This window comes from Drosophila erecta, unplaced genomic scaffold (assembly GCF_003286155.1).
Source record: "Drosophila erecta strain 14021-0224.00,06,07 unplaced genomic scaffold, DereRS2 tig00000400-arrow-arrow-pilon, whole genome shotgun sequence".
NCBI lineage: Eukaryota > Metazoa > Arthropoda > Insecta > Diptera > Drosophilidae > Drosophila > Drosophila erecta.
The window spans coordinates 48,201-60,809 of NW_020825240.1; the positions used below are offsets into that span (position 1 = coordinate 48,201).

The 12,609-nt window shown below is 38.2% G+C and overlaps 1 protein-coding gene across 1 annotated transcript; it reads right to left on the minus strand.

Moving 5' to 3' along the window:
- Nucleotides 1–11,095: 11,095 nt before the first annotated feature.
- On the minus strand, nucleotides 11,096–12,328 carry LOC26526237 (WD repeat-containing protein on Y chromosome). Its single transcript, XM_015153143.2, has one exon. The coding sequence runs from the start codon at nucleotides 12,326–12,328 to the stop codon at nucleotides 11,096–11,098; it is 1,233 nt and encodes a 410-aa protein (XP_015008629.1).
- Nucleotides 12,329–12,609: the final 281 nt, after the last annotated feature.

A 12,609-nucleotide genomic window follows, 5' to 3' on the forward strand; every position in this document is an offset into this window, starting at 1 on the left:
ATGGAATTGTCCTGATTATTAATGTCGTAATTGATACTGAACTTTTGATTTTCTAACTTCTCACATAACTGGAGAGCCGATGGAAAGTCATCTGGTAATAATCTTGGTAAGTCCCCGTTGAGACCTCTAACAAAGGTGTCCAAGGCCTAGTCTCAATAAGTCTTAGCAAAAAGATCCATTGAATCTCTGCTCATTTCCATACAGGTAATTTTATTCAAAATTTGCGACAAGTGAGTATAGACGCGTTGATTAAATTCTGATACCGTCTGGTTGCCCTGTACTAAAGACGTCATTTGGTACTCGAGTGTAGTGACATCTCACTTGTCACTTGTCAGCGTAATGAGTCGTCAAGCATTTCGAGATAGCCGTCCAGTTTAAGGGGGTTTGATATGATTCTAAAACCGTTTCAGCATTTCCCACGATCTTGTTCCTGATGACGTTAAGAATCCCATAGTACCTAGGTGAGCCGGCTGTTGTTGATGAAATTAGCAAGATTCTTTCTACACTTTTTATCCAACAGCTGAATTCTCCTGCTCTGAAAATTCCCTAAGGCACTTTACTACATCTGGAATTCTGTCCAGTTCTTTTATGTTATTCCCCTCGATGTTTACTGATTGGTCCACTAATTGAGGGACCCCTGGTTTTAATCTATCCTCTATCATTCTCTGTACCATTACCCGTATTTCATCCTGCAGACCAGCCATATTGATGGTTTGCAGATGCGTTTAAAAGGGGGGGTCCTACAAGGCATTTGGATCAGCCATTTTTTTTTCTTTTTAAATTTTAGTTCGGCAGTAGCAAAAATAAGTGAGCGGAATTGGAAAAAATGAAAAAATTATGATATTGTAGGTTTCAATTGCTTTGATTTTTATTTAAATGATTTGAATTTAATGATTTTTCTAAGTTCTTTAAAAAAAATGTATTATTTGAAATTTCTGTAAATTTTTTTTAATTAATAAAAAAAATGTTATTTATTAAGCTTTTTTTTCCTAAAAATGCTTGATTTAAACAATTATTTCTTTTCAAATTGATTTTTTTCTAAATTTTATTTAAATTTTTTTTTCAGTTGTCTTAGATTACTTTATTTAAATTAATACTAAAGAACGATATTTGAATTTATATACTTTACTTTAATTTACTTTACTTTACTTTCATTTAAATTTCAGTATTTCTAAAAATGGTTGATTTTAATTATTTAGAATTGACTTTTTTCTTATTTTTATTTTAAAGTTTATTCCTTTTGTTTTAGGATTTCAATTGTTTAATTTGATTATCTATTTCTTTCGATATGTTTTACTTTCACTTAATACTACTTATAAAATACATCCTCGACTGGCTGGCAGGTAGTGTTCCTTTTTGCTGATCTACTGGGGGACCTCTTCCAGCACCACCGAACCAGTTGTCTGCGCCAAACGTCTGCAGACGTCTGCAGATGTAAGTGAGTTCGCTTGCTTCTTGGACTTGATTGTTTCGCTGGAGCAGCCAATTTATCAGCGGCAGTTCGTTTTAATCCTTGGCAGTCAAATGGGTGCACTTATGGGATTTTTCTCCGGTTTCTCAGTTCACTACGGATATGATGAAAAACTTTTTTCGAACGTGATCACAATAACCTGGACAGCCAATCGGGTGCACCTACAGGTTGCGCGTACTTCCAGTTGTTTAACTTGACTTTAGTACCACTCACAAGCCCTTTTTAACGTTGGGAGCCAGTTAACTCATATAAAGTTCCAATTAATAAAAAAATATATTTCTTTATTTGGTGTTGTGACCATAAGGTCTTTATTCATTGCACTATGGTCCAGAATTCTTTTTTTTTGTCATTGAGGTAAAATTTTTATGTCAATATATCGTCCTTTATAAATTATTTTCTAAAAGAAAATTGATCAAATAAATAAAAAACAAAAACAAAACAGACCGAAACCTTTACTAAAGCTTTTATTGATCTTTTAGGGGTGCAGTGTTAAACAGTTGATTGAGAGATGGCAATTCCCGCCAAATTATTTGCTTACTTTTGCACGTGGTACGATTGTTAATACGCATCCACAAATTATAGTAAAATATGGAAAATAAGAGCCAAGGTATGTTGTTTTTAACGTATGTAGTTAATATATGTGTAGTTGTACTGTTTTTGTGTTGTGTAACATTCAATTTATGTGTATTTTAATATGAAATTCTAACGTGTCCCCTGTGCTTCGTGGAGTATAACTAATTTTCTGACAATTTCTGACAAAAGTTAAAAACGTCAGTTTGTACCTTTAACTATTGTCTTTCACGGTAAAGTAATATCTTTTGCCCATTTTTGCGTTTTCTAAGAATTTGATATTATATAGGCAAGTTCGAGTTTAAACATAGCGACCTCCTGGACATTTGGAGGCGTAACAATCGGCAAATAAGTTATGTTTCAGATTACGTTTATTCCGAAATTAACAACAATAATCTGGAATCAAAAAATAAAGAAGAGATTGACAAAAAAAATAGTCAATTTTGAATTATTCATTAAAAGAAAACTGCCCGAGTGTAACAGACAACTAGACCGATTTATTTCCAAACATACTAAATGGATGGCGTCTAAGATAACAATTCTTGCTAGTAATTTTGGAAACTCCAAGAACCACAGCAAATGGGACGCCGACGTCTTTTGGAAAAGTTTCACATTATTTTAATAGCAATATCGTCCAACTATTTTATAAATTCCGACTAATTTCGTTCTTTTTGCGATATAACTTTTCAATTAAATATGGAAACATATCCAACGTATCCTATGTCACCAACGATCCATAAAGTACTAGTCCACGGGTTTCAAATCAATAATTCGGCGTTGGTTCCACTTGGATGCCTAGGCGAAAATGAGAGTGAAGCCCGAAATAAACATTACAAAATATCACATATCACCAGGAAAATAGTCGAATTAATACGATGAGTGATATTTTCCACAGAGCGATTGATTCCTCGGACCCACCATTATCAACAATTTGTTTAAACGTTGCAACGTATGTTCCGGACGTTGGTGCGACCCCACAAGTGTTGCGCAAGCGGATACGCGTGCAGCTCCAAATGTTCTTATCGAAACATTTGTGGTGTTAACTTATACAATACAAGAATATAATAATAAAAATAAAAATATAAAACATTCTTTACTTACGAAACATCAGTAACAACCGAAAACAAGAATTTTCTGATCAAATAAAATGACATAAGCAGCACCAATGCAAACAATGCTGTCCGAATCGAACACGCTTTAAGTCGAGCGGCAAATAAATGCGGTAGAGAACTTCAATGGGAATCCCAAACCCTGTATACATTCATCAGCCGCATTGATTTCATTCTGGCACTATGTTCGGCGGAGATGTCATCCGCACGCTATAAGTCACGAATCTCAGCAACTGGACGGAATTGATCACTCAACTGATCCTGAACTACAAACCCCAGAGACCGCAACGGGAACTCCTAAGGAATTGATAATAGAGCTATAACGACTAAGAATATTCTGCCTCTAGCATCGGATCAAGACAATTTACTATTATTAAACATAAAGAAATAATTTTAAAATGACTAATAGTTACCGGCTCAACGGTAAATAAGGCCACTAGGAATTTTTCAAATTGTCCGTTCAAGAGATAGCAAAGACAATATATTCAAGTAATGGTTCGTACACCGTACAAATGAAAGTAACTTACAAAAGTAAGTAAATTAAAGTAAAATAACCTTTTTCCGAAACCATACGATTTCTTAATACACCCTGTCTGAACTAAATATGACCTGCCTTTTGGCCGCCAACTACTTGACGAGGGAACCGCATCAGTAAATTACGGATCCCGTACCGTTACAATGTACGGACAGGTGCACGTAATTATGGATCCCAAGTATACAGAAAACCTTACGGGTACAATACCGGAGTAGATACAGAAGTAGAAAGTCAATGTAAAGACTAATCCGGGAAAGCAATTACAATTTTTGTAACACAAAGAGCAGACGCCTCCGGATAGAAGAAATATAGAATAGGCATAAATTACCGTACTCTCATAAAATAACAATAGCAGACAAATATCCAACACCGAATACGGATGAAATCCTAACGCCCCCGCTACCTTTCAACGATGTATGAACGACGTACTTGGTCCCCTTTTAAATAATTTTATATATATTATATTATACATTATAGTTTTTTCAACCTCCTTAGAGGAAGATATTCAATCCCTTAAAGCAGTCTTTCATCAAGTATTATCTAGTGCTAATCTAAAACTGCAATTAGACACGTATTTATTAAGACACATAGTTTCTCCAGAAGGCTTAAGACCTTATCCGGAAAAACTACGAGCAATAGAAAATTATCCCCTTCCAATTAAGCCTAAGGAGATAAAATCACAGGCTTTTATTATACCCCATTTCATACCCCATTTTGCACAGTTTGCAATACCTTTAACAAAAAGTCGCAAAAACGAAGCAAGAATATATAGTAAAAACAGGGAATATATTGAGACATTCAAAAGGTTGAAACTCCTTATTTCAAATGATCCCATACTTAATGAATAAATTTGTACTCACAACAGTAATGTAGCTCTTAGAGCAGTACTTCCTCAAGAAGGTCACAGCATAAGCTATATAGGTTGAACACTTAATAATCATGAAACAAACAAAGAAAACTGCTAGGTCGACATTTTGAAATAGCGAGTGATCACCAACCGTTGTTCTGGTTGCACAAGATGAAGGAGCCTAACGCCAAATTATCGAGGTGGAAATTCAGAGCTGCTGAATACGATTTTGATATTAAATACTTCAAAGGCAAAAAAGATTATGTAGCAGATGCTATATCCAGGATTAATATAGGTGTTGTTTGCGAAGCTCTGAGTAGAAGAAGCTCAAGAAGATAATAAGAAACTAATATTCATAACGGAAAAGCCAGTAAATAATTATAACAGACCAGTAATTTTCCTAAGGGACCAGAAAAGGTAAAACAGGAGAATTATTATAAGAAACAAATAATCGCCAATTTCTATGGAATGCTAAAGCCATTTGAAAGATTTTTTCGTAAGTAAATACAGTGTTTTTTAAATAGACAGCTATGCTGATTTCGAAACAATACAGGAAGCTCATAAAATAATTATCAACCCAAATACCACAAACAAAAATACAAACAAAAAAACAAACAAGGTAGAATGCTATAGTCGAGTTTCCCGAGTGGGGACGTGAGAGTTTTGGCTGGCTTGTAGGCGCTAGAGTGGGCGAAATTTTTTTTAGCAAATCTATAAAAATCTACAACAAGGACATTGTAAAACTAATATCAAATAATCATATCACAAGGATCATAATTGTATTAATCATAAGTTTCATAATTTGCACTGTTTACATCTTCTTAAAATTTAAAAAGTCAACAAGAGAACCAAATCAACAGCACTACCCCATTAAGTGCACTCGCAACCGCTCCACTGTGCCTACACGCGTAACCAGAATTGTCGCTAAGACAGCATATCCCACGCTGGCCAGCTCTCATATAAAGAGTTGCATCAGCTTATGTAAATTATTAGTTGGTGCAGGGTGTCGTAAGAGGTTGCGCTGTTACTACACTGCTTTTTTCCCGCGCCGCACTAGTTTACTCCTATCGTCCGGTTGTCTTCTGTTGGTGAATTTAGTAAGACTACGTTGAAAGGGTGACCTTAAAGGGAGGCCCTTCGTACCTTGCTGGCCTAGAGACTTAGTCAAGTTGTGAATGATAATAAAAGATTAACGGCTATAGTCGGAGTTGCATTGGAGCTTGTGCTATTCATTCCTCGGATCTTCAAAACGAACTGAACATAATAACATATAATATTTCTGCTTAAAGCTAATAGCGGCCTCGCAAAAGTGCTGTTTTTGCCGGCTATGCACGAGCATCCGGTCAAATGCTGTGTAAGCGATTTGGCCGCTGCTGACCTCGAGCACTCGGTTATTTTCCGTCTAATTGAAACTAGTTAACTTCAAGATTAGGGCCGCCTTCGGCCGAAACTATTTAAATAGCAAGTATTGCACCTGCAATTAACACCACCATGTGTCTTCGATTGGTATTGACTTCCTCTCCAATTTTCCGACGTACTCTAGGTTACATTCACTCAAACGATGAAGGTAAGGGAGACTCAGGTTGTCTTGAATGATGGTTATGTTGACAGCAGGTGAATTTGCTACTCCCGTCGCTTTCTTTGGGATCATGATTCATGAACAGGGTTTCATTGGGGGTGACGCGCTCTTCGAAGGTGTGTTATCCTTTGTAGGTGTGTTAGTCGTACTTGCGCTGCCAAGTCATTGCTGATAATAATTCCCTCATGGATCGCTCGGTTGGGTCTCACAGTTCGCCACGCCGCCTGCGTGTAGCTCCCTTGCGCACGAGTTTTCCGTTGCCTGCTGACAGAAGACCACTCCTCGTGTCGTTACAAAATCCCTAATTGAATGGATTTCTAAATTACACTTTGCTACTATGTTACTGGTAAGCCGCAATATTACATGACGATGTGATGTACATGCTAATTATTTTGGGAAATTTGATAACAAAGTGTAAAATGTTGGAGGACTTTCACAGAGGCAACGGACAAAATATCCCTTATGGGGGATCTGCGTGGTACAGGATATTTAGACTAACTATGTTGACCTTTGCAAGTGTCATTGCGAGCATTAACTTTCGAGCGAGCAGTGTCTCATATAGGTGCCCAGTACCGATTTGTGAATTAATGGCTGGTTCCGGCTACCAGTCAGCGCACTTTGCACTGGGGTTTTAAGTTTTGTCACTCTTCGGCAGCGGCCAATGCCGTGGAGGCGTTGTTGTATATTACTGCGATGTCCTCTTCGGTTTTCAGCGTATTTAGATGCAATTTTCGCAGGCTGAGTGACTCTCCTGCGGATATGGTTCTTACCTCCTCGGCTTGGATCAAGCTAATCTGTAGCTTTTCTATAATCGTGGTAATAGTATCGGAATATCAATTAAATATTTAAAATAATTAAATATCAATTGTCGTATCTCGCGAAGAAGGAGCCGCTTACTATTCTTTCTGGTGCGCAGTTTGATGTTATATTAAGATTGGTAATGATAAGTATTCCTTCCATCGGGCTGTAGATTTGCAGGTTTCTCGCGGCTTCCGCCGTGTCGCATTTCGCTGGTTTGCTGTTAAGTAGGTTGCGGAGGCAGGGCTGGCTACCGGTGGTTGCGGGGGTTTCGAATACAAATTCGGAGTTTACTTTAATACATGGATTTTTTACGATGTTTAATTCCTCATTATTTTTTAATATATAATTGGCTTACAATTTGTGTACAGTTGAACGGTATTTTTATAATTCGATACAATTTATAATTTGTGGTAGACAAAATTGGAACCCTAATTTCGAACATTAGTCTTATTACTAGTGCTTGTGTGAAGTGACTATAGTTCGTAGACCTCATGGTCCGCTTTGATTTGTAATCCCTGTTCCGTTAAGGAATTTCTGATTTTAATTATTTCGAGATTGGTTAGGATATATTTAGGAATTATTTTTAATTTTGCGAGTAAAAGACTTTCCGCTATGCTTATTAAATGAGCATAGAGGAGGCTCTATGTCCCTATGCCCTGTGTTTAGTTCTTTACAAATTTTATTTTGGTTTGAGTTAATGGTCTCATTTATTACCTCTTGTTCTCTATTAATGTGTGCCGCTATTTCCCCGAATCTGACTATTGTTCGTTTTTAAATTTATTTGTTCTTTCTGCGTTGTTATTTAGTCGTGATAGTTGGTTGTTTATTCTGTCCTCGTCGGTGGCGTCCATATTGCCACTGATTGCTTTCACTATTGTACCTAAACCGTTAATCGTCCTAGTATTGTATATCTCGTGAAACCGGGGTGTTGTTTTATTCCTCCTGTTCTCTTTTCGAAACACCGAGCTTCCTGTAAGTAAGGCAGGGGGATACTCCCTCGTTTCGTTGAGTTTAGTCGTGCGGTTTATTTCGATTTCTTCCAAGTGTCTTTTGACCTCTGGATAGATTTTAGTTCGAAATTCTTTGAGTTTGTTTAAGAATTCATGCTCATTGTTGAACTTGACTGTCTTCCCGAAAACATGGGTGCGGCCACTGAAGAGTTCTAACGGGTACCGTAATCCTTAGAACTTTTGGAGGTAGACTTGAACCCTAGGATAAGCTTAAGCTCAAGAACAGCTGTTTGTGCGACCGTGGCAGCTGGGCAGCGCAGCCCCACGTGCGAGTATTCTGCACTTTGTGGCGAAAACTAATTTCACTATTTCACGTTGTTCAGCTGCGTATTGCATTCGACTTGACAGATGAAACTAAACTCGAAAACATACAAAGGCGGAATATTTTTTTTTTTTTTCCAAACGGACTTTAACTTTCCTCCTGCTTTTTCTGGTCTGTTTAACAAGCAGTATTCACGGCGGGTGCAATACCTGCAGATAAAGTTATATGACAGATGTAAAATTGGGTTTAAAATAACATAATAAAAACGACGGCGCTATTGGGATCTGGATGACCTTGGTCCTGAAGGGAGACTTTTATTCCTCTATAGCCTTCTTAGCCGAGAAGATAGACATCACTGCCCGGTCATTTTTGTTAAGTTAAATTGCCGTGCCTACTTTTCGGCCGAGATCGACGGTAGGTCCACGACAAGCTACCTTACAACGCCCAATGAATCTAGCTCACCCGTAGGTGAGCTACTGAGACTGCGCGAACGTGCTGCCCATGTTGTCGGTCGACGATTACGCGCCTATACTCGGAAAGAATTTCTGAATACGTAATGAACGCGGAATCTTCCCATACCAATATTCAACCATCTACAATGGGAATGTATTTCGCACGGTCGAAGTGAGGATAAGGAGGATGACTTTGAACCTGTGGCGTCGATTTATAACTATATTTCAGTTCATGACGAGGTTGCCCAATACCGAGGAAAATTAGCTTAATCTCAGATATATTTTCTGTCTTATGGGCTAAGCTAATAACTACTAAACTTTGCCAAGTGGCTACAAAAGGAAAAAGAAAAGGGACAAGGTGATTGGATTAATAGGTTAAATCATTTTAGGTTGTCTTTATGGACCACCCTCCCCTCAATAATGACCGTGGTCCCCAGGTCAGCTTGTATGGCGTTTTCGTCGCACATATTTGTGAGTTTATTGCAGAGCCGTCTGTTGGACTTTACCAACACCTTTTCGCCCACTACAAAGACTCTGTATTGTCGGGAGGCGTTTTACCCGGCCCTGAGTGCGCTCTGAGCGTTTGCAATTCTGTTAGCTATTTCTACCTGTGGAGCATATTTTCATCAATTTGTGTTGCGCATGACTCGTATTCTGAGTAGCAGTAGTCATGTTTGTCCTGGAGAAGAGGCAATGTGTCGAGGGATCCTTCTAGGGCAATGAGGTCCGAGCATGTTTCGAACTCTCTTTCTACTTTGTTCCATAAGGCTCGCAGTAGTAGCAGGCGGTTCAAAGCAGGACCCAAGAGCAAATGTCAGTAGTGATCGTGGAGAGGGCGTCGGAGTTCTCGGAGGAGGATGTTGACGACTTCCAAGGGTCGGATAATGCCGGTTTAGCAAGAGTGCAAGAGACATCAACAGTAGCGGTAAACAAAATCAAAATGAAAGACGATCAACCGGTCAAGCAGCGTTATTACCCGAAGAACCCGAAGATGCAGGTGGAAATTAACGCCAAGATCGACGAATGGTTGCAAAAAGGATGCATCGAGTCGTCAAGGAGCCCATACAGCTCACACAGTGATGGTGTCAATGGATGTTGTGTGTGGATTTTCGCCAGATAAACGGAATGTCCGTGGACGCGTATCCAATGCCAATGATAAACTACACACTGGACCAATTAAGGCAGGCGAAGTACATAAGCAGCCTGGACTTGAAGGACGGATACTGGCAGATTCCGTTGGAAGCGGGAAGCTGGCAGTATACGGCATTTACGGTATCCGGAAAGGTCTTGTTTCGGCAAAGTTTTAATCGGGCGTTGTAAATTCATTGGTCGGCAAAGGTAGTTCGGGTAAGAGCGTCAGCTTGACCTAAGCGGTCGAGAACAAGGGAAGGACGACACCGCGCAGCCGACGGTGAGGATTGTAGGAGTCTATCAATAGAAATCTGTCAATAAAGCTGTTCGAATCTAAACAAGTCAATACCAGATAAGAACCAGAGAGTCATATGAATCCTCAAGAAAAGGTTGAATAAATTAATAAGTTCAGTTTGCAACCTGACTTAAAATGGTCGATGTTCTTCCAAACATAAAGATTGTAATTATTCACTTAATAAAAATTATATTTTTATACACGTTACTCGTAGAGTAAAAGGGTATCCTAGATTCGTTGAAAAGTAACAGGCAGAAGGAAGCGTTTTCGACCATATAAAGTATATATTATGTATTCTTGATCAGGATAAAAAACCGAGTCGAACTGGTCATGTCCGTCTCTCCGTCCGTCCGTCTGTCCGTATCAACGCCTCGATCTCAAGAACTACAAAAGCTAGAATGTTGAGATAAGGCATGCAGCTTCCAGAGACATATACGCAGCGCAAGTTTATTTCCAAATGCCACGCCCACTCAAACGACCACAAAACGCACAAAGCTGACATATTTCAATATTTTGAAATATTTTGTGATATTTTTTCAGTTTTTTATTAGCCTGGTAAATTTGTATCGATTTGCCGAAAAACTTTTTAACACGCCCACTCTACCGCCCACAAATAGCATAAAACTAATAGCACAAAAAAAATTAAAAAAATTAAAAAATTAATTAAAAAAAAAAAATAAAATTTCAAAAATAAAAATAAGTCTGGTAAATTTCTACTCTATCTACTCTATCGCTTACACACAATTTTTTAGTTTTATTTCCAATTTGTAGCAATATTCCAGAAAATTATGAAATTTCTCGTTCGCACTTCGCTGAGTAACGGGATTAGCATTCTATCTTGTGTTAAGTTATGAATATTGCAAACCTATATTGCAAATATATTATTATATATATATTTTTTTATTATTTTGTATATATTATATTTACTATATATAATATATTATTTTTGCGGTGACTACTGCTCTCGTCAGAGAGCTGCTACGAAGCAGTAAATGCAAACCCTGTACAGTATTTATTGGTAGCTAACTTTTACTTACCGATCTACAACCCAAATAACTGCAGTTACTTCTTGGTCGGGCATTATACTCATATTACGCACTACCACTGCGTTGTTATAGTTCCAGATTTTCAGGGAACCATCACGTGCTCCAGTGAGCAGAAATTGTTCGAGCGGGTCAAAGCATGCAGCGGTAATCTCAATATCAATAATCTCACCATAGATCATTTTGGTGTGACAACTTTTCATGATAATTTTTCTTCGCCCTGTCCAAGGATCCCATACTATAATATAACTGTCAAGTCCACAGCTCACAATGTTTCTAAACAAACGATTGTACAAAACAACAGATACCGGAGCTGCGTGAGTGTTTCCATCTGTGAGGTCCACGCGCACGCGAGGGCAACACTTAATGGAAATCAACTTACGTCCTGCCACCACAAGTTCTCGAAGATGAGAATGGTAATAATATGTCAAGTCCGTTTCACTGTGATGTATTAATCGTACCAAATCTCCGTAGGTCTGTAAAAGGGTATGTTCATGTAGGTCCCATACTTTTATAATTTTTTGGTAGTCAACGCTGTAGACCTTGTTTTCTTCCGGCTGTACAAAAACCAAAACAATTCCACCATTATGACCTGTAAGGATCGCAGAGGGCTCTGTGGGTATATATACATCCCAAATCCTAACAAATGTGTCCGGACCTCCTGTTACCACAATATTATGGCTCTCGGCTACGAAGAAGGTAGATACTCCAAGGGGAATGCGGAAGTTGCTTCGTTCGTCATACGTTACCATAATCATGCCAGGGCAACGTCCACGATACTTCTTTGTGTTCCTATATTCCGCTGAAGCAAACAAGGCGTTCATATGTAAAGAAAAGTAAACGCAAGATACCATCTCATTGTGAAGGTTTATGTATTCCTTAGGGAAAAACTGAGGTATCTTTCCCTTAAGTACGTCAGACCATATAACTTCAATAAGGGCCGCACCTGGTTTTGCTTGAAAGGGACCACGTAGGTGTGGCGAATACGACAGAATTCTCACGTTGCCCGCATAGTCACCAAGTATCAGCTTAGAGTGCACTTTACCATTATTATAAAAAGCATAACTCATACAGTATACAGCGTGAGGAATGCTACGAATAACCATTCGTAGTGTGAAGGTCGAAGCAATAGTCTCGTGGAATCGTAGTTCCCGCTCTGTAGATGAAGTGCATACAATGCTGACATCAGAAAGTGCTTGTACAGCTAATATCCAAGTGGGCATCTTCAAATGAACTGTCAATATAAAATGTTTGATCATAAAAATATCATAAATCATGATCATAAAAAAATCATTCGTGATAAAATGATTTTTGGCAAATCGATAGAAATTTACAAGACGAATCAAAAAAATATAAGAACATTTAAAAAATAAGAGCAGGACAGTTTTGGGCGGTTTGTGGGCTGTAGAGTGGGCGTGGCAAACAGATTTTTGGCAAAATTATCAAAATTTACAAGATATATTTTTTTTGGCAAATCTAAAAAATTTACAATATATATAAAAAT